At 40.6% G+C, this 24,459-nt stretch overlaps 1 protein-coding gene across 6 annotated transcripts; it reads right to left on the bottom strand.

The window, feature by feature from the left end:
* Positions 1-2,599: 2,599 nt before the first annotated feature.
* LUC7L3 (LUC7 like 3 pre-mRNA splicing factor) lies at positions 2,600-21,764 on the bottom strand. 6 transcript variants are annotated; one of them, XM_084273385.1, is made up of 12 exons: positions 21,604-21,764; positions 15,296-15,362; positions 14,243-14,282; positions 13,871-14,015; positions 12,527-12,601; positions 12,335-12,439; positions 11,220-11,381; positions 10,407-10,690; positions 9,748-9,905; positions 4,664-4,804; positions 4,453-4,558; positions 2,600-3,112 (listed from the first exon to the last, which is right to left on the bottom strand). In XM_084273385.1, the coding sequence occupies exons 1-12, from the start codon at positions 21,700-21,702 to the stop codon at positions 3,100-3,102; spliced, it is 1,395 nt and encodes a 464-aa protein (XP_084129511.1). In that variant the 5' UTR covers positions 21,703-21,764; the 3' UTR covers positions 2,600-3,099. The 6 variants fall into 6 exon arrangements, with proteins under 6 accessions (XP_084129511.1, XP_084129513.1, XP_084129510.1 ...); XM_084273384.1 differs by lacking the exon at positions 2,600-3,112 and adding an exon at positions 3,992-4,037; XM_084273386.1 differs by lacking the exon at positions 2,600-3,112 and adding an exon at positions 4,032-4,059.
* Positions 21,765-24,459: the final 2,695 nt, after the last annotated feature.

Below are 24,459 nucleotides of genomic sequence, written 5' to 3'. Positions count from 1 at the left end.
AAAAACTGTGATGATGACTTTTGCACCAAACCCTTAATTGGGGCCTGGGGTGGGCAGAGGGGCAAGGGAGGTTTTTCCTGGACATGAGTTGCTGCTCCTCCCCACCCCCACCATATTATTTTCTTTCAGTCTCTGCTTGCTTTAGCTTCACTAGAGCCATGTTTATACACAGCTGATGCAGCATTTGTTGTTGATCTGGATTTTAATGTTGATATTCAGACCATAAATAGTACAATCAACATGCTCTGCAAGCTGGCTGCCACCCTGCCCCAGCTTCCTGCAGCACAGTTGCTTTATCTTCAAAGTGGCTCCTCCACACAAGGTCAGTAAAAGCACGTCAGGAGAGATGTGTACAGAAACCCCTTCTGCCAGCAGAAGAGATGCCTGACACTGGGTTCAGGATTTCACCTACTTACTCAAGGCTGAGAAATCTTTCTTGGTGCACTCAGAGCAATTACCATCCTTTCCCACTTGCTCTACATATATTTTAGCATTTAAACTCTGTTAGCCCTCTGCTAACACCCCGTTCTCAATCCTGGCCCTTCTCTCCCCAGGAGCTGGGCTATTTTAAAGCCCAATTCAACTCCTGGTAAGCTCAAGACTGTGACACAGTATGAAGTAAAAATTCCTAACTGGCTCCCGCTTTGTTTGTGTTGTAGGACATGAAAGGAGTTTTCAGTTTAACAACAGTGTATTAATCTTTCCAGCATAGCTCAGAGGCTAGTTCAGATTATGTGCAATAACTGTTTGAAAGACAGTAGTAGTTAAATGGCTTGAAATTAAGAGTATCTGATTTCAGTTCCTTTGTCTAGGAAATCAGCATAGAGACAGCCTCCATTAATTATTAACATTCAGCTATAGGAACAGCTGGTTTAAAAAAAGCTTTATTTGTGCTAGTTTCCACAAAGAGTAACTGTTAACATCATGAGACTAAAACTTTAATCATGAACTGTAATAACAGTAAGTCTATGCATTCAGAGAAATATTTTTGTATGTTTTATGCAATTTGATAAACTCTAAGGCACACTAGTTATGTTAACTTTTTTGTTGGGGTTTTTTTTTCTGTGAACAATAAACCATTAGTATGACAACTGAAACTAAGTTTACAAAACTGACTTGTTCTTCCAAGGACAACTTTTGTTTGCACTACAAACTTGTACTGAACTGTCATTGCTACCCTTCACTTATATTAAAGAATCAGTTGTTTCAAGTACCCAGATCTCCTCTTTTGGGGTATGGGGAGGACAGTGGGAGGGGATACAATCCACGAGCACTCATAAAATTCTAACACAACCTTGAAACATCACAGGCCAGTACATTTTTAACACCTAATAAAAGACTGTAGGCTGCCAAAACCAGCATAGAGAAAGCACACCGGAGGTGCTTACTTAAATAAGCTGCTTGCTTTTGCATAGTGACACTTCTCACAGAGATTAATGTGTTGAAGACACTCGTTACAGCCCAATCTGAAGGCATGTACCAGATAGGCATGTGTTTGCTGTGCTCTGAAGGACAGACTTTTTCTTTCCTCCTCAATGCACTCAAGATGACTCCAAATCTCAGGCATGACAGAATGTAAGCCCCAGCCAAATTAACATCATTACCTCATTTTATCATTTACACCTGTGCAAAGTAAGGGAGAATGCTAGTTAATCCTGTAACAAGTATGTGCAAGACTAACATCTGGCCCACTGAAAGCTCTAACACAGTGGGGCAGTAGCTGAATCACATCTCGTACACAAGTCTCAAACAACAAATGCTCATGTCTGTCATGGGTTAAGAATTTTACTTGCTCCTGCTTGCATTAGTTTTTCTAAATTCTCCCTACCACCCAGCCTCAATCCTCTGTGCCCCAGTATGGTGTCTGCTTTGGACAGACACACATCACCAAGGGAATGTGGTATCCCTTCTCAAAGACACAGCACTCCCTTTCACCAGGGGACCAGGGTGCAGGCCCTTTTATGAGCACACTTCCACCAACAGACACGGCACACCAAAATTACAAGCAAGTTACAGTAGCGCTCTGTCCACCTATGGCTTAGTCCCATGTATAACCAAGTCTTGAATACTAATACAAACAATAATGCTTTATAAAAAAAGTCAATTCGGTGCCTTAGAGACACTGAGGTATGCTTTCCTGCCTCTACTGCTGAGCTGCAGACAGACAGTCCAGCAAGACTCTGCTTGCCTGCACTACAGCTTCACAAGAACGTGTAAGGGCTCACTCTTCATTTCTCTCTCTTGTAACATGCCAACAGTGCATGCTTACTGACTGACCCTGTACAGCTGTTCATTCGTATTACAGACCGACACCACATGGCAATATAAAGGCCAATCCCAGGAGCAGCCTCTTTATGGTAATGCTATAAGAGGCGTAACTGCAGCCTCAGGTAAGGGTTAAGGCCTACATTTTATTGTGAGGTATCTCTACTCTCACATAAGCCATGCTTTGTAGGGGGGACAGAATCCAACAGCCACCTAACTGCTGACAAAAGCTTGAAAAGCAATGTTAACTCTGATGCCTCAAAGAAACCGACACCCACAAACACCACAGAATAACTAAACATCCAAATTAATGGACTAAGCTTGAAGACATGAGTAGATTTATTAGGAAAGAAACTTATTTAATATTAAACGTTCAAAGACAGAGACAATCAAATTTGTAACAGAAATTCAAAGATACTTTATTTCCATTTCTCGTATATCAAGAAGCTAGGAATAGCTTAGTTGTAAAAATGGGATTCGTTTTAGTTCGATTCACACAAATACTAAACATTTATTCTTGTGTTTTAAAGTCCAAGAATGAAAACTTGCAATTAAACACTGAGCAAGCCATGTGTTCAGGTTATGTTGGTTTCTTATCTTAAAAAGTCTTAAAAGAAAAAAAAAGGATACAGGACTTATATTCTCAGTAGCATATGTGCTATTATCAACACATCTTTCTGAACTCTGGGAGGAAACACCAGTCCTGAATTAATTTTTATAAAAAAAAAATTTCTAACTCAACTTTATATTTTTCTACGTCACTACAGCTTTCTTTCACCTCATTTTAAAGCAGATCTTCAGTTTAAGCTGTCTTCCGCTGTCTTCACAGACTCCTCACGTAGTAGTCCTATAATGCAAAATTTTGGGAAAGCAGACAATTAGACAGCATTAAGAGCATTTATTTTACCATTCCTATATATTGTCCCAGTTGTTAGCTGTCATCTTAACTCTACAAAAATGTCAACATTGAACATAACTGGCTTTAGAAGCAATAACGTAGCATTAATGGTTTAATAATCAACATTAAGTGTTGAAGAGTTCCTAGCATAAGTAACGAAACTACAGTAACAATTTATGTTGCAAGAAGCTCATTTATCAGCTGTACTCTCCATTGTTAGTTCCTTATTTCAGGTATACAACTAAAGACCTTCTGTAAGAGTAAGAAAGCTATGTCAAGAGTGGGGAAAAAACTTCCAAGTTTTCCTTTTAATAGAGTATTTGCATTTCCTATTGTTTAGCCCTTTCATTTCCAACAAACAGCTTTTCAGCATACATTCTTGCCATGAACATTGTAATCATTCGGTGGCATCTGTCTTTGCATTTACATTTGCCTTTAAAAGTCTGTTATCAGCCACTCCACTTCTCTGTACTATGGCTGACTGCAAATTCTCCTACACAGTAGGAAATATTAAACACATACCTCTTAAAGACTTGAATTGCATTGAAAGTAACAAGGCGATTATTATGTAGTGTTTATTGCATTTTAAACTCTTTAAAGATATCTAATTCTGGGCAGCACTGCATCCCTACACACAGTTGAAAGAAAATTCCATTCTGTTAACATCAGATTAACAGTATTCACACAATACATAAAAAGTCCTTTTCACTATCTTGAAAATCAAAAACACAACAGTAAGCTTAAAGATTACAGGCAACAGCATTCAAACATGGATGTGGGTAGAGAAAGGAGTACCTGGCATGAGTACCTGCTTAGTTTGACTGAATCCTTGATTTTTAATTTGGCTTTTCATGGGCCGCTCACAACACCAACGCTGTGTGAGGTATGGTAGTCAGCTGCAATAATTCATAAACCCTACACTTCCATCAATCCAATGCTACTGGCTCTCGAGTTACAGAACAAACTGCATTAGAATGCAAGGCAATAAAGCAAAAAAACTAGAAACATCCTTGACAAAGAAATACTAGCAGTTTATATGAAAACAAAGTAGTCCAACATGTGCCTCAAATATTAAGTATTAAAGCAAAAGTTTCTGCTGATGTACCAACACAATATGGACTTAAATACAAAAACAGTTCAACTTTTTAAAAAAACGATAACAAAATCCCTAAAAATAAAAAAAAGGATAATTAATTTTTCTATGGTGACTATATTACAAATATGTCCCAAAGAGGCACACTAATGGGGGCACGAGTCTGCTACAAAATAGCTGAGACAAAACAATGTACCTCAAAATGTTTTGCAGGACTACACTGTCTTTTCCTTCAGAAGGTGCTTTAGTATGTCTTCTTACTTGGCTTAGTTCCATCTTCATCTGTGCATACTTACGCTGCACTGTTAAACAGTAACAAAAAGCCCTAATCAAAGTTTGAAATAATGCACTTACCTCTGTCTGATCTGAGGTCATATCAGATCAGTTTTAATTGGACTGAGTGTCACCTTCAGATTTAATGTCTTCACTGGTCCCATTGACCTCATTCTTAGTATCACTCTCCTTCGAGTCTGTATTTGTGTCTTCACTCTGTTTTTCTCGACTACTGGACTTCATACTACTTTTTTTATCATCAGATCCCCTCTTTTCTGCCATGAAAGAAGACATTGACCATGGATTTCAAAGTAAAAACAAACATTGCACATGTGAGATATATATACTGCATACAAAATGGGACAATTACTTTCTATAGCAATAACAGTAATACTCAAAAAGTTACAGAAATAGGCTTCAGGCTACCATGCTGGAATGGAGAGGGTACAAAAAAGGTCAAAGGGGACAGTACAGGGTGGGGAAAAGAGGAGAAAGGACAGACCTCCTAACAGAGGCAGCTACTCAGCTGTCTTGAAATACATAAACTGGGGGTAAAGAGGCAGTTGAGAAGTTAGGCAAATGTGTAATTACGATGCACAGCTTCCTTACTTATCATGGGACTCTCTGTGTCCCCGAGTTTTAATCTGTGATGTGTACGGCCTTCTTTGGTTTATAGTTCTCAAATTCTTGAAAGAGAGAACCAGGAAAGTGTGATGGGACACTGCATCAGTGCATTCTCAAATAAAATGGTATGTGCCAATTTTAAAAACCAGCAGCCCCAAGCAATCAAATGGCTGGGGAAACAGTATTAAGCACCGCTAGCTTTGAAGGTGGCCATCACAGTGGCAATCAAAATTAACTTCACTGTACAGTATGTACACTTGTCAGAATTATTCATTCTCAATTTTATAAAAGCAGCAGTCATTTATAATCCATTCATTAAAAAGGCTTCTGGAGGTTAAGTTTGGAAGATATATAAAAAGCTCTATTTTCCAAAGGCAAAGGAAAAGCAAGATGGGAAGGACCCCACAGTTTCATCACAAATTGGGAAGCTGACTGAAGAGTTTGCTACACTGCTGAAAAACTCATCTTTTCCTCAATCACCTTCAAAGAAGGAAGGAAGCCAGAAGTAAAAATATTTCCATGGGAAGAAAAACATTATTAGCGCTGTGTGCCTCATCTGTGAATTCAGTATTTACAAATTTAATAAAAATATCAATTCTTTCTGTATTATTTCACACCATAATATTCAACCTTTGATCAGTAAAGACACTTTAGAGAGAAAAAAAAACAACCCCAAAACCAACCTCTCAGATGTCATTATACAGAACAACATTCATGCTCTTTTTTCTGATTATTCCCTGCTCTCCGGGCAATTGAAGTAAATGATATATGTATCCCCAACATGGGAGCACACAGATCAAACACTCTGAAAAAGCTATTTTAAATAATGTTATCACCTAGACTGGCATTACACACTTTCATATTCCAGAAGACAAAAGTAGAAATTAAGCTTTAAAAGAGAAGCTACATCCCAACTCGTTTTAAAACAGACCACCAAAGGGGAGGGGTAACGCCCCCACACAGAAATGAGGGCAACTGCCTAACGAACACTAGTACTGAAGTTTCATCTGAAGCAGCACATCCAGTGCACCGTGCTTGGAGAAAGCACGCAGCGATGCCAAAAAGCTAACTGCAGAACTGATCATTTTGTATCTGTCTGCCCTCGGTTTTGCAATTCCGCAGGTAGATTGCACTCTAACTAACCTTGTTAAATAGTCTTCTTTATGTCTTATAGGTATCTCCGATGCACACGTAGATCCACTGAGGAATAGTAGTCTTGTTTCCCCGCAGAGGACTAGTAGTCAGTCCAATAATCTTATCTTCTGTCCTATGTAGATATGGTAGATCTTAATAGCCCTATGGATGTGCAGTGTGCAGGGTTTTGTTCTGTCTTGTTTGTTTCTTGACTTTTGTCAGGAAGGATAATTTTGTTTAAGGTTAAAAAACTACTATTAAACTGTGGTACGAAAGATGAAGCTTTTCTAACACCTTTAATAATAAAATAGTTTTACCATAGCAAACCTCCAGTTTGCCAAGCAGAACTGAGAAAGTGTATTCAACAAATAGTCCGATAATTGAACTTCTTTCAACTCCTGGAGTATCTGCAAGTAGTTATGTGCCTCCACTATATTTTCCAGCAGTAAGATTTCTTTCTTTGAAAGCATATACAATTACTTTGATATGAAACTGTGCATATTATTTCAGCTGTGATCTATTAGGTATAATCACATAATACGGACTTTGCTTCCTGATTCAAGACATGCACATTTTTCTGATTGTGTTCATGTGGGCAACAAATATATTTTTATTAGACTTCTTACCACGATGGTGTGAATGGTTTTACTGTTCAGAAAATGCAAGAATCAGTCAAACAAAATATGCAGTACCAACTGAGGGTTTGGGTGTTCTGACAGTATTTGCTGAGGTTTAATCACTAACATGAAAACACAATGACAAATATAATTATTTTTCAAAGTAAAACAAATCCAGATTAAGAAAGGTATAGAGCCAAGTTAAAGCGGTCTGGAAGCGTGTTCTAGTACAAACCCTTAATAAAATGAAGGTACTTGCAAAAGAGGTGTTTTCCTTGTCTGAAAAAAACCAAACCCTCTTCATTTCACCTACTTGAGGTTAGTTTACTTAACAATAGCTGCATTCTGCTGGTTTATATTAAGTTAATGCTTAGCTGGTGTTTATGACTGGCAGCTCCCTCCTTTAGCAGATGTAGCCATCCCTGAAACTTGAGGCAGAAATCGTCTCCATTTTTATGTATACTTTTTTCTTGCAATCAAGGTTGCTGTGGTCCACAGTATTTTAGCAAATAGGAAGCTAGGACTTCCAAATTTCAAAAGTATGGCACTACTTTAGTATGCAACTGTAGGCAAGGCAACTGTACCTTGCTTTTTTTTCCCGCCTCTGTTAAAATTCATGTTTGTAAAGCAGTTTGAGATTTCAAGATGAAAGGCATTACCACCATAAGTAGTTAAAGCCAGGTCTTTGCTGCTTACTTTTATAACTGCAGATCAGTGGTGGATATAATGACAATTAGATTCTGAAGCCAATATTCCCAATGGAGCAGTAAACAGTAGAGCAGGTAGCCAGCCACATGCTTCAGATATATGAAGCTCTAAAGCCATCTACTTGACTACCTCCCTACAGTCCCATACTGCAGTCACCAGGATGTATGGTGTTTACAGCTTTGTCATAGAAATTAAACGCTTGTGTGTTAAGTGCTATTGGTTTGGGGTCTGTCCCCCACTCTTCTAAATATTTTTTTTTCCAGCAAAGGAAAAAAACCAAAATTCTTTGGCATTAGTCCTGATCTAAGGCCTATTTGTGTTTCTACAAATGTTGTGATTATGTTGGCAAAAAAAAGTAATCGATTTTCCCAGATGGAATTGTCATCACAGCTCATAGCATCACCTCACTGTTTTGATTTCTGGAGGAAGAAAGTAGCAAGCAGCAAATAAAATGGCCAGCAAGGAAATCAGTCAAGTTAAAACTAGAAATACTGGGATGCTGAAGAGGGTTCACTAGCTCTTCTATTTATGGAAGGAATAAGGAAAGAACGGAAAAACCATTAAGCTCAAAACCAGACCAAATCTGAATAAATAAGAACACAGTTATTTATATACACAGATACACGCAGATACTGAATAGGACATTTGTGACCAAGTACCAGGAATCTGTTCATTAAGTAGGCAAAAAAGGCACAGTCTCAGGTAGGAACAAAGTAATAAATGGACAGATATAGGCTACAATACTGTATCCATTTTGAACACTACATATCAGTTTCACTGCCAACAAGCAAGCAGCTAAAACCCACTTGCTTATGAAGGGCAAAGCCAAATGAGAGAAGAATCAACACTAAAGATGCACCATAAAATGGTCCAAGGAAGTCAGGCAAGAAAAATACACGAAGCATTACCAGTACTTTGGGAACTAATCTGCTGGGTAAATGTGGAAAAGCAAGGGTAGGGCAAACAGGCCTACACAACCCAAAAACATGCACATAGCACCTTTCATTCCAGAGAACCCCAAAAGTACCTTAGAAACATCAGAAATGTTCCAGCCATTACTGATGGCCAGCTCTAATAATGAAGCGGGGTGGCTGTTTCCACTGGACATAAGTTAGCACTCCAAGAGAGCCAGCAGCTTAAGCCAGAAGTCAGTATTACGTTTCTCCAGGAGTTTCAAAAGACAAAAGGGGGAAATTTAGCAACAGCAGTAAATCAGTGTGTGCTCTCTGTAGTTCTTTTTAATTCTACTTAAAGGTAAAGCTCCTGACCACCACCAGACTTTGATGAAGTAGTGAGTCATCAGTGATGCTGTTGTACATGGCATATACTGCTATAAAAGCATTCCAAAAGATTAATACAGCATTTGAGACTCACCTAAATACTGACAAAGCAAACCTTGCTTCATTTGAAAAACAAAACAAAACAGAAAAAACAACACAAAACCAAAACCCACAACTATCCCCCCTCCAACCAAAACCAACCAAACAAAAAACCAAACACAAAGGGAAAGAGAGGGAAGGATATGGGGGAAGAGCAGGAGACTGGGGAGAGGCCGTGAAATTGTCATTTAGAGCATTACAAAATTTCTGCAAGATATTCATACATTAGGGAAAAAAACCCCACCAAACCCCAAAACTTAAAACACTATTAAAGCAAAATAAAGGAAACATGATAGTGTAGAGAAGTAATAGATGCTACAGGTGAAAAAACAGCTACCAATCTCCCACAAAACAGGCACCACCAAAGAGTAATTACAGAAATACCTGCTAACAGTAGGAATAGAAGATACTCACTCTCATGAAAATCTTATTACAGGCTTATTTTTTTTCTAAAGTTAAACAGTAGACAAGTCTTGAAATACATGAAAATCCTCACACATTTAATTTGCAGACAAGCAGTAAGGTTTTAATAACTACTGCAACAGGGAAGAGGTGGACGCTGGGGTGTACGTACGCGTGTGCATTAACAAGAACTGGAACAAACAGAACGCTTCAAACTGGTTAACAGCAACATACAGAGTTTATAAAAACAGATCTATGTTAAGAACTTTCAGTCACTCACTGAAAGAACTTTTGAGACTTAGGGAAAGATTAGTTTCAGAACTTGATACAAACTCAGTCTTCACACAAACATACCTTTTTCTTTTGACTTCCTGTCTTCTCTCTCTCTGCTTTTGCTTCTGTGCTTGTAGGATTTCCGATCCCGGCTTTTTGATCGTCTCCTGTCCCTACTGCGAGACCTATGTTTCCTTTCTGATCTATCATGACTTCTGCTTCTCCTTCGGTCACGACTCCTGAACATTCAGAAAAAATTTCATAGATGCAAACATCAGATGGCATTTTCTAACTCAGAAGGCAAAATAGTAAAACAGTAGCACTAACATACACTGATTACTTGCAGAAAGCAAGCATTTAAAACAAGCCTTAGAACACTGTATATAAATATTTCCCAGTATATAAGACCTGGCTTCATATTGCCTTCTTCATTTAAACATTCAAACACAAACCTTAAAAATATCCACTGCTATGAGGTCAAGACCAGCTTAAGGAAAAAACAAGACCCTGTTCTTTAGGAGCACTTGTCTACTGAAAGCTCCCCCGTAAGACCACATGGTGTCATCTAGTTCCAAGAACGGAGAGAAGAACATGCAGCAAAACCTGTTTCTCCATAGAACCAGCAAATAATGTTTTCACTTAGAGAGAACTGATAACCAATAGGTGATGTGACCCAGGCCGACAGATCAAGTCCCTGCCAAATTTTTCCATTTTGAAAAGTTACATGAGAACACACGTACCTGCTTCGCCTTCTTTCTCTGCTTCTTGATCTTTTGTGGTCTCGTGAGCGGCTGCACCTTCTGTCAGATGTTCTGCTTGAATGTCTACTCCGTGAACGACTCCTTTTACGTCGCTCTCTATCACGAGCCCTCTCCTTTTCCTTTTCCTCTTCTTCACGCCGTCTCTTCCTTTCCCGCTCCTCTCTTTCCCGTTCCCTCTCTTTCTCTCTCTCTTCTCGTTCTTGTTTCTCTTTTTTTAACCTGTCATCACGATCAGGTTCTTCTGTTCTTTTTCGTAATTTTTCCTAAAACAAAAAAACCCAATCCAACCAAGTTAAAAAAACCCAGAACCAAACAACAAAAAAAGCCCCATAAAGAAAAATATTTAAGATCAATCAAGAGAAATCATTCAATATAGCTTAGTTTATACATTCTGAGGATGCAGAACCTTAAGCTTTTAAAATAGTTCATTTTTTCCCCCAAAGGACAGTTTACACAGAAACACTTTCCAAAATCACTGCAACAGAAATCCTTTGCCTTGCAGAACTCTGTTGCTTGCCATCCTCACGAGAACAGAGGCCACACTACAACTCTTTACAAAGGCCACAAATAATTCCCACCAGAATTTATGTCTTTATATCTAATGTAATCACATATAATAAAGAATGCCAGTGCAAGCACAATGCTGAATGCACAGTGGGTTGCATTTCCATTTTACACACCATCTTTGGGAGTATTTCACCCACTTGAGAAAGTCCACTGGACAGCCTTTTGTTTACCACAGGAAGCCTCTAAACAATTATTTCGCCTTCCAGTAACTGGAGAGATGCTTACTTTTAAATCTTCTACAGTAGCTTTTATTTTGGCATAACCCATGTGCTGCTTTCCCATCAAGTGGTCATCTACCCTGGACTGCGCATCTCCTACAATTAAAAAGGCTCCACAAACTTCACAAACTTCCATTTGCTTCTCTTGTGCCGCAAAGCTCTCGATTGTCTGTAAAAGAAAAATAGTTCATAAAGCAAAAGAAAACATTTAGCCAGAAGCCAGTGAAGATGTTTAGAACTTTGTCACTGTTGTCAAATCCTAGGCATTAGCAAAAGCTGGAAATTCTAAGTGTGCTTTGTCTTCACAGCCCTGAACCTACTAGGATGAGAAGGGTAAAAACAGGCTACACAGGTCCATTTCACATAAGCCACAAGGAGTCAGTTAGAAAACACACAAAAAGATTATTCCTCACTGCAAAGGATTAGTATGTATATAACCATATATGCAATCTTGGGATTAAGGAAGATAAAAATAATTTTTCTCTTAAGGCAGCTTCTTTGGCATGAACTGAAATGTCTGGAGCTGCAGAACAACCATGGAGTATGTCCCAAGGATGCAAAGGCCAAAATGTCCCATGAACAAATACAAAAAGGATAACTGGGTTTCTATTTAAAAGGTTGGTGGTGAAATTAATCCACAGTTTCAACACACATACAAGAAATACAGGGCAACATTTAAGAACTTTTAAAATTAAAACTGGAATCACAATTTGAGTGTATTATTAAACACAAGAATTTGCTACTTAACGCATCACCTTTGGCTGTCACAATCAGACAGATGCCTCTCTCGAGGCACAGCCCTAACACAAGGCCTTTCTGGACCACAGATTAGTACTTCGGTGAAATAGTTTTAGGGAAGCTACGCAGCAAAGTTTAATTGAGATCTGATGTAAAGTAAGATGTAAATTCACCTCCAAGACTGCTGTGCAAATAACCTCAGAATTTGTGTGCATGAAAGCAACTCTCAAGCTAGCAACCTAAATCAACACCCTGAGTTAACACATTTAGGTGCCACATTATTGTCTTATTCTGCAGGGAATCTGCATGCCTTCAGTGAAAGGACAGGGTTATTAAGAATGCACTGCTGCACCATTTTGACAGGACTACAAACAAATTACTTACTGAAGTTGTAGACCTCAGCAATTCTCTCTCTTCCTTTAACTGTTCAACAAGTTTCATCATTCCTTGTGCCTCTTCCACCTTCCCTTCTGAACCCAGTTCTTCAATCTAAAGGACAATTTAAAACAAAAAAAAAGCTGCAATTTTTATTCAAGTAACAAGAGGGCAAAAAACCAAGGGGTAAAAAAGCCTCACCTGTTGTAGAAGCACATCAATTTTGTCAGTTAACACCTGAATCTTCTCTTCATTTTTACCAGTAGGTCCCGCTCCCTGCCAAAGAATGGAAGGGTTGGTTGGTTTGGTTGGCTGATTTGGTAAAATAACTTTAAAAAAAAAAATCACAAATGTATGTCTTCCCATATTGCAGAGACAGTTCATGAATAAACCCCTCCTGCCTTTTCTCCCACAGAGACCTACTAATAATAGTCTACTCTAACATAACACTCCAACACAGCTTACTCCACTCTTGCCGAGTGAAGCAAGTTCTAGTCACACAAATTCCTCCTAAATCAACAAAAACATTCACGTCCCTGGCCCATAAAAGGTAAGATATCTGAATTCAGAGTCCTAATTTTAAACTCTGAAACTGCCACGCAGCTATCACGTATCTTTGCAGACACTCAAGTATGACTTTGAATTTCCACTGGCTCTGAAATTTAACTTCTGGGCATAAATGCAAAAAGACTATCACTTCGCCCAAAATTTACTCATTAGTAATGTCCTTTCTAAAAGCAACTGGGCTAGACTTAAATCTCCTTTCCCCACTACCTTTGCTTTTCTGACTAAGGATACTGTCCACAGCTCCTTCTGAAGCAAAAGGACTTTGTACAGAACAATTACACTGGACAGCAAAAAGGAGTGACACTACCCTAGAAGCCAGGAACTCACAGAGCGCAGACCACAGTCACTGTTCAACAGCATTCAGGGACAACAACAAAAAAATCCCACAAACTAGTGAGGCAAACATGTAAAAATGTATTATTTTTCCAATCTTCGTTAACAGCTGTCTAGTATGTGGCTGGGAACAGAAAAGATATGCACAGAAGTATTTCTTCCTCAAACTTCTGTGATTCCATCACTGCCTGCAATGGTGGTGCTGGAGCAGAAAGTTACTGCTTCAGGGTGACATCTGATGGCGCATTTAGCATCAGGAAAGACCCAGCACTCGCCTACCTCGGTAACATGACCATGATATAGCTTAACCAGTGGAGGGAAGGAGGAATATGCAACTAAAGGAGAGAAGGTAAACTGAATTTAAAAGGGTGAAGACAACACTTGACAGCATTAAAGTTCCTGGGCAAAGAACAGATAGTGGTTCTGAGGAAACAGAGATGGGAAAAACAGAGAGGGACTTTTTCTGATTGTGGAGCCACTCAGCTTGTCCATGAGACCCAGATGTAATCCGCTGGCTAACAGACGAAGAGACTTCCCTAATGTAAATGTTCTGGAAATCTATGTATTTTACCAAAAAGGCAAGGTAAAGAGAACACAAGATGCTACCTAAAGGTAAAATTGCTTCAACAACTCTTCCAGACTCACCCCAGAAGACTGTTGATTCTGTGAAAGTGCCAAACGAGCATGGCCTCTACGAATCCTGCGTTCTACCTCTGCAAGTAAGCTCTGTAAATAGCGTAAGAAGTCTCTTTCGTAGCCCACTTTCATAAAACGAGAGCTCTTCTCATACCTGGTAGAATATTTTAGAAGTGAAAGCTCATGTCAGTCCACAATATATATGAAAAAAAAATACTAAAACATGCAACGTTATGAATTCTTACTCAAGGTAAAATAATATTGTACATTCAAATAAGTGCTTACGTAAAATAATTACTTTCTCATAGTTGGGTTGCTTTCAGGGAATTTCAAGCATACTAGAAACACAATCTGCATTAACATGTCAACCAACATACTTACTGTTTACGGAGATTTTCATCATGAATTTTTTCACAAGGACCTAGAAAGACCACATGAAAAGTTTAAGCTTGCATTCTTGAATGCTGTATTCATACTGCATCAGCATTTGTTTGTGTGCCATGTTAGAACAGAGCTAAAAACTTCCCAGGGGCTTTTATGCCTGCCTTTCTGCTTCGCTTGCTTGGAGTTTGAAAGACACATTAAAGAAACGATGCCAATATGGTTTAGTCATGATAAAGCCAAAGGAGATTCTGGATGACATATGAAGCCTTCATATAAAAGAGAATTTTCAGATCAAGTTCTATATTAGTAAAACTGCACAAACAAAAGAATACCTTAGACACCTGGGGCCTTAAAGAAAAAAAAAAAAAAGAAGACACATGACAGGTAATTTAACCAAGCACTTTCTGAGCTCCAGATGGTGATTTTTATTATAAACAATTGGTTACATAAAATATTGATCTTCAGAATAACATTAAGAGGTATGGGGCTTGAGCTTATGAAGACAGTCATGTTAAAATCCCCCATCTCCCCCAGCCTATCAAACTCTTCAATGGTCTTGGAAATTAAAACAAAAACAAGAAGCCTCTTTGTCAGTTACCACTGCCAAACTGCATGTTGTTCACATACTACTGCTTGAATGCTCCTAGTAAGTTAGATATGGTTTTCAGTAGTAACTCTTACAGTAAATGAGTCTCTAAAAGTAAAGTGACTCAAAAATGCATACTCACACAGAAATAAGTTAAGCCTGCCCACACAGACTAAACCAAACTAGAAGGCAACAACTTCAGGAGGAGGAAACCACTCCACACTCAATAATTTAGTTTACACTAAGAAAAAAACCCAATCTTTTGGCTTTTTTTTTTTTTTAAGTCTATGAGAAAGTAGGATCTGAAATAATTATCACTTTTAACATACTTTATCAGTGGGAATCTGTTAAAAATAAGAAGCCTATTTTCAAAGTGTTTTGATGTTAAAGGCCAAAAATGCAGTTTGCAAACAAGTGCAACTGTAGTTACATGTAAGTGAACAAAAGACAACTTACAAACTTACCTAAATCAGAACGAGTATTTGTAAATAACTCAGCTGGGCAAAAGCCACAAAGGTAGTATTTACAAACCTGGCAGGAGAAGAAACAAACAGGCATTATTATGAACAATTTCAGGTTGTTGCATCTATTTTCTAAAGTAGAGTGTCACAATCACCTTTGTACACTGTAACATTTAAGTTTTACACATGTACACCCTCTGTTACTAGGTGGCAATAAGTGCATCCTAATGATAAAACACCAGAAGTCTTACTTTCCATTGCAATAATGGTACTTCTTAATTATACTACTAAATACTTAAGATTACAGGAAAGTGTAATCTATTTGTAATCTATTTGTAAATACGACATAGTATTTGATATTTCCAAAGGAATATCCCATTACATTCAAGTTCCTTAACTGGGGAGACCTACAAGGGGTGAGAACATCTGCCAGGGATGCATGAAAGCAAGTTCCTCTCAGCCTTCCCATAACACTTTTGTGTTCAGGCTCCCATTTCTTCAATGCTACTGGCTTGGAGAACCGGAGCCATCAGCATTCAAAGGGGAGGTACCACCTCAAGGATTCCAATATCAATTAAAAGACTTAAGAACATGGAAGATCGGAAAAAACCAACCTGGTAGCCTAGCCAGGAAATACTTAACATATGATGGGATAAAGTCAGCTTTTGTTAAAAAGATTATTCACCCTTGCCCATGAGCATGAGCTTAGCTAGTCAAGTCGGTCAGCTCTTTAAGTTCATGCACAGAAATACCTCCTGTCAATCGAACAGAACAAGATAAAATCGTATTTTCACCACTAACTTCATGTAAGCAGTTTAAATAATTAATTCTTCAACAGACCCTTCCCCAGATGTGACTACCACGAACTGTCAATCCAAAACTAGCCTGGACATTCTTCTAATGTCTCTTTTATGCTACACCAGTATCTAATATTTGGCAAATCTAGTAATTACTACTGCGTATTGGAACCCAGTTCTAATACTCTCACATACACTGTGGGCAAAAATTTGCAACATTTCTTCCTAAGACACATCTGGAAGTATTTTAACAAATAGTGTGGGAGGGAGAGGACCCACAACCAAAACATACCCTCCACCGATACCACCAGTTGATCAAATCAGATCACTCCAATTTATTTTTCTACATTGAAAGACTGCAAAACAGACTACAGAAGTTAAAACTGGACTGACTGCTTTACAGATTACATAGAAAAACAATCAAGCTTTATACTAACAAGCCACAGACATGAAAAACAATCAAATTGGTATTTTCTATTATTGTAATTTGAATACTCCCATGGTCCATGTTGTGACAGTGCAGCACCTATCTGAAGCAATCAAGAATAGTTAAGAAAACATCACATAAAATCACAGTATTTTGTCTTCTCAGGAAGCAAGCAGACAGTTACTTGACAAGTCTGGTTTCAAAATCTGCTTGCTCTCTTCTCTGAAAGCTGCAATACCCCTTGTTTTAATATCAAGTTATTTCAACTGAGCAGTTTCTTGGATGAACTCCTGTACTAGTCAATAGAAACAGAATTCCTCTCTACCTTCTCTTTCTCTTCCATTTTCTCATCCTCACATACAAGCACTTGAGTTAGTGAAGAGGCACTTCCCCCCCCAAAAAAAATGAAGGACAGACAATTTCCTAAGACACAGAGAGCACAATAATGGTCTGACTGTGTTATGGTCTAAAAAGAGCTGCAGAACATCCGTCAGCTCGAAAATTATGCAAATTGGCAAGTAACAGTTTTGAGACATGTAGCAACAAAAGGAGCAAAGGGAAAGTTATTACTGACAGAAATGAATGAAGGGGAAAAAAAACAAAACACAAGACCAACACCACCAGAAATGAGGAAAATTATTTTAAGAAGCTGAACTACTAGGAAAAACCTCCTCTTGTGAGCTGATGGTTACAGCCAAAAACTGTAGTGACTAATAGTAAAAAATGCAGCTTAAAGGTGTGGGACACATTATATTATTTTTATATATAAAAAAGACAAGAACAAAAACCACACACAGAGAGAACTGCAGTAATTTTCTCCCAACTGTCTCTGGATGCTATGGTACCTAGTGAATTCCTTGACATGCTCTTATAAGAGGCAGCCTGCAGAGAAATACTTATATTAGAGTGTTTCACACTAGTGTGTCTGCTGCAATTTTCTCCCCCTCTCATGCCTATTTCATTACATTCTTCAACTGCTTTTGCTTCAACAGAAAAACATTACTTGAGAGAATCTTGCAGCTATATTGCAAGATACCATTCTGGTTTACTTTCACAATGAGGTACATCTGCCTTGACAGGCTATAGATGCCAATCACATCTGTACCTATAGTCGGTCTCAATCAATCAATTTAGAAAGGGCCAAGAAATGGCTGAAGCATCACGGACCCATTACAGGACTGAAACAGAAGTGATATGCTTCAATGGTATTACTCATCCATGGCTTATCATACTGCTGCACTTTGCACAAGTCAGAAAACAGACATGGACATACTCTCCACACTTGCAGAAACAGAACAACATGCTCTGTTAGTATGGATATTTACTTATGCAGGTAACATGCACTTATTCCATTTTGCCAAATTATTCTGATGACTCTGCTGCCAAGAAGGTGGAACAAAGAGAAGCGTTACTGTCAAACTACTGCAGGGGGATAAGCCATACATAACTTGTGTCTCAAAGCCATTAAGGTCTCGTATTTCAATAACACACTAGAACAAATGCAGACAGGCACTTGGAACTTTCCACTTCATCTCAAATTCCCTAATCCTTGAAATCTCTTGGAGGTGGGAATCCTTCAACCTCACAGCCGACAACAAGAATGGCTCTCTCTTCCAGAGGTTGTGAATCAAGTCAAGGCTTCTTCCCATATAAGTAACTGTTGACAGCTCTATACCATTAATACCTCCACATTAGCACAGTCATCTTCTGCAAGAAACTATTTGCTAATGGAGAAGTATCAAAATAACTGTAAAACAATTATATAAACAAAGTCCTTTGGGTAATTCCTAGTAAAAAGCACCTAGGGAGCTAGTAATCCAGCAGGCTTACACATAAAAAACTAGAAAATTCCTTCATATAAATGAGTTATTTGAAACCATTAAAGTTCATACACATCAGATGTTTTATGAGCAATGTCCAGTCAGAAGCTCTTCTCCCAAACCTCACTCCTTGAGAGACAACTTTCTATTACTAATATTATTCCAAAGCAAGGACAAAGTTACACTTCAGTCCTCTCCCCCTCACCTCCTGGAGGATTAAGTTTTGCTACTTTATCAAAATGCAAACCAATTTAGGTCTTTGAATTAAGTGTAACACATCATAAACAGATAATACCATCAAATCCTATTCTAAACATAGAATCTACATTTTGAGAAACTTCATTTCTATCCGAGATCCTTTATCACATTCACTTTTCCATAGCAGCTCACTATCTTTCCACACTTCCTGAAAATGCTGAATTTACCTTGAAGGAACCATCACAATCTCAAAGCCTTATACAAAGCATAGGTTGCCAATGCTGGCCTTCCTTGCACTACAGAACAGCCTCAGATCTTATGCAATTGCTGGTGTCACATGAACTTGTTTTTGTGTATGTGGTATGCTAAACGAAGACTGCATCAATCAATAGATTTACTGTTCCAGAAATACACTTTGTCCACAGATATGACAGAAAGCAGAAAGACTAAAATATATGATACTAATATTTCCTTCCAGCATACAAAACAGAAAGCCTTTACACCAAAACTAGACTTTATCATCCAAGGACACACTGAAATGCGATTTCAATTTTTCAAGATTAAAGGCATTAATCATGTCAAAGTTTTAAAGTAAGAACGTAACATAAGCTCTACAAAAAGCTCTACAATACAGGATCAACATGTTTTAGTAGAACAGCAAATAGATGCTCAGCTATCTCTGCTTCCCCACCTTCAAAACAACATACTCCTATCTTGTCTTTAATTGCATTCTCCATGCAGTTTTTTTTATACCTACCTTAGTGCCACTTACAAATTACAAAGTAAATAGATATAAGCATATTTTGATAAGCTTGCATATCTAGAACTGATGAATGTGAGACTAAATCTTAACTTGGGTATGAGTACAACATGCTTACACTGAGAAGGCTACATGTTGATATGTCTGATTTTACAGGAGATGAAATTAGCATATGCATTTCATCTGAAAAGCAAAACAGCAGCCAAGCAGATGAATTAATGTTACTATTTGAACCTTATCTGCGTTTCCTGTCTTAGAACAAGTCAGCATTGCAAATTTAATCTTTAGGTGATGTAGGAAGTCAAACTGAATTTCATCTTTATGTTTAAATGGTGGTAATTTTTTTAATGAACTCATCAATTGACTACAGGAATCTATGAAAACATTCCTTTCAGAAAGACTGCATTTGATTATGACCTTATAAACCTCAAAGACAAGCAGGAACAGCCTACAAGACTGAAAGCTAAACCATAAGTCTATAACTTTTCCACTGGTTTCAGACACAGTACAGCTCTTCCTGAAATGTCATAGGAGCTCTGGGAAAAAGAGACAAGGGCCCCTTTCTGAAACAACAAAAGTGAACAGCTTAGAGACAGATTCCTATGGATGTAGTTGAGCTCTTCAGCCTAAAACTGAAATATTCACTCATTTGTTGATGAAGAGTGTCATCTGAACTAGATTAAAGAAAATGAGGCAAATCATGCCCCCCCAAAAGACATCTTTCTCACCCTAAAAAATAAACCAAACCCCCCTTATCCATACCACATGGACCAATATGGCTCAAGCCATTTAATTCATATTTCCAAAGATAACAACTTCTTCAGATCAGAATCAAAATATGTAACTGACTAACTGAATAATACTGGATTAATAAAAAACGTCTAGAAATTAAGGAGGTAATGAAAACTTCCTGAACTCACAATTTCCCCCTGATATGCACAGCTTGCCCACACAGCAGTATTTTTCAAGCAGGATAAAAAAACAACCCAAAATCCCCTAAACTTCCTTGCACTTGCAGAGTCTAAGGCAAAACATGTATCTGTCCTTACCTCATGCATTCTAAGTCAAATGAAAACATATCAGCCCTCTTTAAAATGACATAACTATTGTCCGAAAACATCCAATTCCCACCTCTGTGATTCGGATTGAATGTAAAACAACATTTTTCCCTACTCCCAATTCCACATCCCAAGAAATGCTAAGGGGGAGGAGCTAAATGCTTTATGTAGCTTAAACCACAGAAATTTCTACTGCACAGGTAATAAACAAACTGTGTGACTTTAGCATATACTGTAACTCAAAAATCTATTATGAATGAGGAAAAAAAATAATTCAGGAGTGTTCACCTCTCCCAACTACCTCACTGCAACTACCACTGATGTTTTTTGATATGACTATGATGGATGCCACTAAAAGTCACTATTCATTAATACCCCACTCAAAAAAAGTAGCAGTAGTAGTATAAAAGGTCTTGCTTGCATAAAATGAATTAACCCCCCAATTAACAAAAAATACATAAGTACTGCTCAACAATAGTGCTGTCTAGGTTAGCCCATCCCTAGGAGTTGTGGAATTTCTTTGACTGAGAAAATCCGGAGGGAATCAAGCTTTTCTTAACAAAATCCTCAGTTTCATAAGTCTTACCATTCCTCCTTGTGCTACATCCTGCAGACAGTTAAAGTCAGTACGTCTGTACCCTTCTGTTTCCTTTCCCAATAGCACGCTCGGGAAGAGATCCAGAGATACTTGTCTTCCAAACTACTAACATGTGCCCCATCTCCCTCCGTGCAAGCTAGGAGGCTTCTACGCAGAATTCCACAATCCCCGCCTCCCCCCTCAGTATTTCCCTTTCGACACTCCGAGAACACGCCAAGGCTAACACCACCTCTCCCCCTTGCGCCCAAACCTAAACACAAGGCCTCTCTCCTCCCACCAGCCCCAACAACAGCGCAAGCCCTCTCACACAGCATTGGTATGGCGGGATCCTCTTCCCTCCCGACCTCTCGGTTCCTTCTCCTCATCTTAAGGCTAATCTAGGTTCCCGCGCAAGGGCCCGGGCCTGGCCCGCCCCGCAACCGCCATGGAGGAGCCCCGCTGCCTCGGCCTGCGCACGAAGGGCCCGGCCCGCACCCCCGCCAAACCCCAGGGAACCCCCCTCACCCCCGCGGCCGGGACCTCATCCCCGGCCGCTGCCCCCAGGCCGGGAGAAGCCGCAGGCCTGCACCCGCGGCCCGCGCCGCTACGACAAAACCCGGCCCCGCAAGGGGGATGGGAAGGAGGGAGGGGAGAGGCGGCTCCGCTTCACTCACGCTCTCATGGTCCCACCGCACGTTGCTGCGCTTCTCATCCGGGGCCAGGTTTCTGTCCCGGCCCATAAGCTCATCTAGGAGCTGGGCGGCCGATATCATCGTGTCCTCCTGGCCGAATCCCCCTCACCAAACACCAACTCCACCACCTCCTCCCCGACCGCGCCGCCGCCGCGACTGACAGAGACAAAATGGCGGCGCGGCTTCTCGCCCTGCCCACAATGCACCGCGCGCCTCCTAACCGCCTCTGGGGCCTGGCGGAGCGCGGCACGGGCGGCCTGGCGTGGCCTGGGGGCGGCCTAGGCAGGGACACGCTCACCAGCACAGGCTGCCCAGAGCCCCATCTAACCTGGCCTTAAATCACAGAATCACGGAACTGTAGGAGGTGGAAGGGACCTCCAGAGATCATAGGGTCCAACCCCCTGCCAAAGCAGGTTCCCTCCACATCCAGATGGGTCTTGAATCTCTCCAGAGAAGGAGACTCCACACCCCCTGGGCAGCCTGTCCCAGGGCTCCCTCACCCTCACTGGGGAAAAGTTCTTCCCCAGATTGGTGTGGAACTCCCTGTGCTCCAACTTGCAGCCATTGCCCCTTGTCCTATCCCAATAGACCACTGAGAAAAGGCTGGACATTTCCCCTGTGTCCCACACTTCAGATATTTATAAACATTAATGTGGTCCCCTCTTGAGTGCTTCCAGGGATGGGGCTTCCACAACCTCTCTGGGCACCCTGTGCCAGTGCCAGTGCTAGAATTTCTTCTAGCTGGAGGCCTGTATCTAATGGAGTCCCTCAGGGATCGCTACTGGGACCAGTACTATTTAATGAGGGAATATATTGTGTACAGTAAGGAAGTTTGCTGACGACACAAAACTAGGAGGGGTGGCTGACACACCAGAGGGCTGTGCTACCATTCAGCAAGACTGAGACAGGCTGGAGAGCTGGGTGGGGAGAAGTTTAATGAGATTTAACAGGAGCAAGTGTAGGGTCTGGCATCTAGGGAAGAACAACTCCAGGTACCAGTATAGGTTGGGGACTGGCCTATTGGAGAGCAGTGTGGGTGAGAGGGACCTGGCGGCCCTGGGGGACAGCAGGATGACCATGACCAGCAATGTGCCCTCATGTCCAAGAAGGCCAATGTATTAGATGGTGTAGAAAGGCTGTGGTTAGTAGGTCAAGAGAAGTCCTTCTTCCCCTCTACTCTGCCCTGGTGAGACTGCACCTGGAATATTGTGTCCAGTTCTGGGCCCCTCAATTCAAGAAGGACACAGAACTCCTCAAAAGAGTCCAGCACAGGGCCACTACCATGATTAAGGGAGCAGAACACCTTTATGATGAGAGGATACGGAAGCTGTGCCTCTTTAGGTTGGAGGAGACTGAGGGGTGACCTTTAATGTTTATAAATATGTACAGGGTGAGAGTCAGGAGGATGGAGCCAGGCTCTTCTGAGTGATGGCCAGTGATAGAACAAGGAGCAACCGGTGCAAGCTGGAGCACAGGAAGTTGCATGTAAAGGAGAAGGTGTCACTGTGAGGGTGATGGAGCACTGGACCAGGCTGCCCAGAGAGGTTGTGGAGTCTCCTTCTCTGGAGACATTCGAACCCCACCTGGACGCATTCCTGTGCAATTTAGTCTAGGTGATCCTGCTCTGGCAGGGGGGTTGGACTAGATGGTCTTTCAAAGTCTTTTCCAACTCCTAATGATCTGTGATTCTGTGATTCTTCCTAACATCTAATGTGAACCTTCTTTCAGCTGAAAGTCCCTTGTCCTATCACTACACTTCCTGAGAAACAGCACCTCTCCCACTTTCCTGTACACCCCTTTAAGAACTGGTGTGCCACGATTAGGTCTCCCCAGAGCCTTCTATTCTCCAGGCTGAACAAACCCAACTCTCTCAGCCTATCTCTGCAGGAGAGGTGCTCCAGCCCCCCGATCAACTTTGTGGCCTCCTTTAGTCTTAGAAACAGATTCTGCTCGTTTCGTTGGGTTTCCCACCCCCCACTCCCCACTTCTAGATGTGACTTTGTACTTCATCTTTACTGAACTTCACATACCAGTTTTGCAACAGTTGCCCAATTTCTCCAAATGATTTTGATCATGCTGAGTGCAGAAAATTAATTACATTATTTAATACTGTTTTTCTAAAGAGCTTGCAGTCTGTGTTAGTGCTGATCCTGTGAAAGCCCCAGGACTTGCTGCAGCCTTGCACCAAGGAGTTCACACACACACACCCCAGCAGTACCTGCGGAGTTTCCTTCAGGAATTCTGCCCATGACACCTCCATCACTCTGGTCTGTAAGGCACCACAAAGTTCCTTCAAGCTTTCCAGTTCTGTAACGACTTAGCAATCCACTGGAACTGTTGGAAGAGCCTAACTAAAATCAACACAGCACCACTTGTATGAATTTTCGGTCTGAATATCCTGCAGTCTGGGGCAGGGTTTGGGGGTGGGAAGGGAGAGGTACACTGGAGCCTCACTGCTGCAGATTTTCCCGGTGTGATAGGATGGGAACGGCTCGCTGGCTGCCTGGAGTTTTAAGTGATTAGTTTGAGTTTCTATAGTTGTCATTCAGAAGGCCAAGAAGGCCAATGGCATCTTGGCTTGTATGAAAAACAGTGTGCCAGTAGGTCTAGGGAGGTAATTGTGCCCCTGGACTTGGCATTGGTGAGGCTGCACCTCGAGTGCTGGGTCCAGTTCTGGGCTCCTCACCATCAGAAGGACATTGAGGTCGTGAAGTGAGTGCAGAGAAGGGCAACCAGGCTGGGGAAGGGGCTGGAGGGCAAATCCTATGAGGAGCAGCTGAGGGAGTTGGGGGTGTTCAGCCTGGAGAAGAGGAGGCTGAGGGGAGACCTTCTCACCAC

The sequence above is a fragment of the Gallinula chloropus genome (genome assembly GCF_964237585.1).
Source record: "Gallinula chloropus genome assembly, chromosome: 20".
Classification (NCBI taxonomy): domain Eukaryota; kingdom Metazoa; phylum Chordata; class Aves; order Gruiformes; family Rallidae; genus Gallinula; species Gallinula chloropus.
The sequence above is the reverse complement of the archived record's forward strand: the minus strand, read 5'-3'. Positions and strand labels throughout refer to the sequence as shown.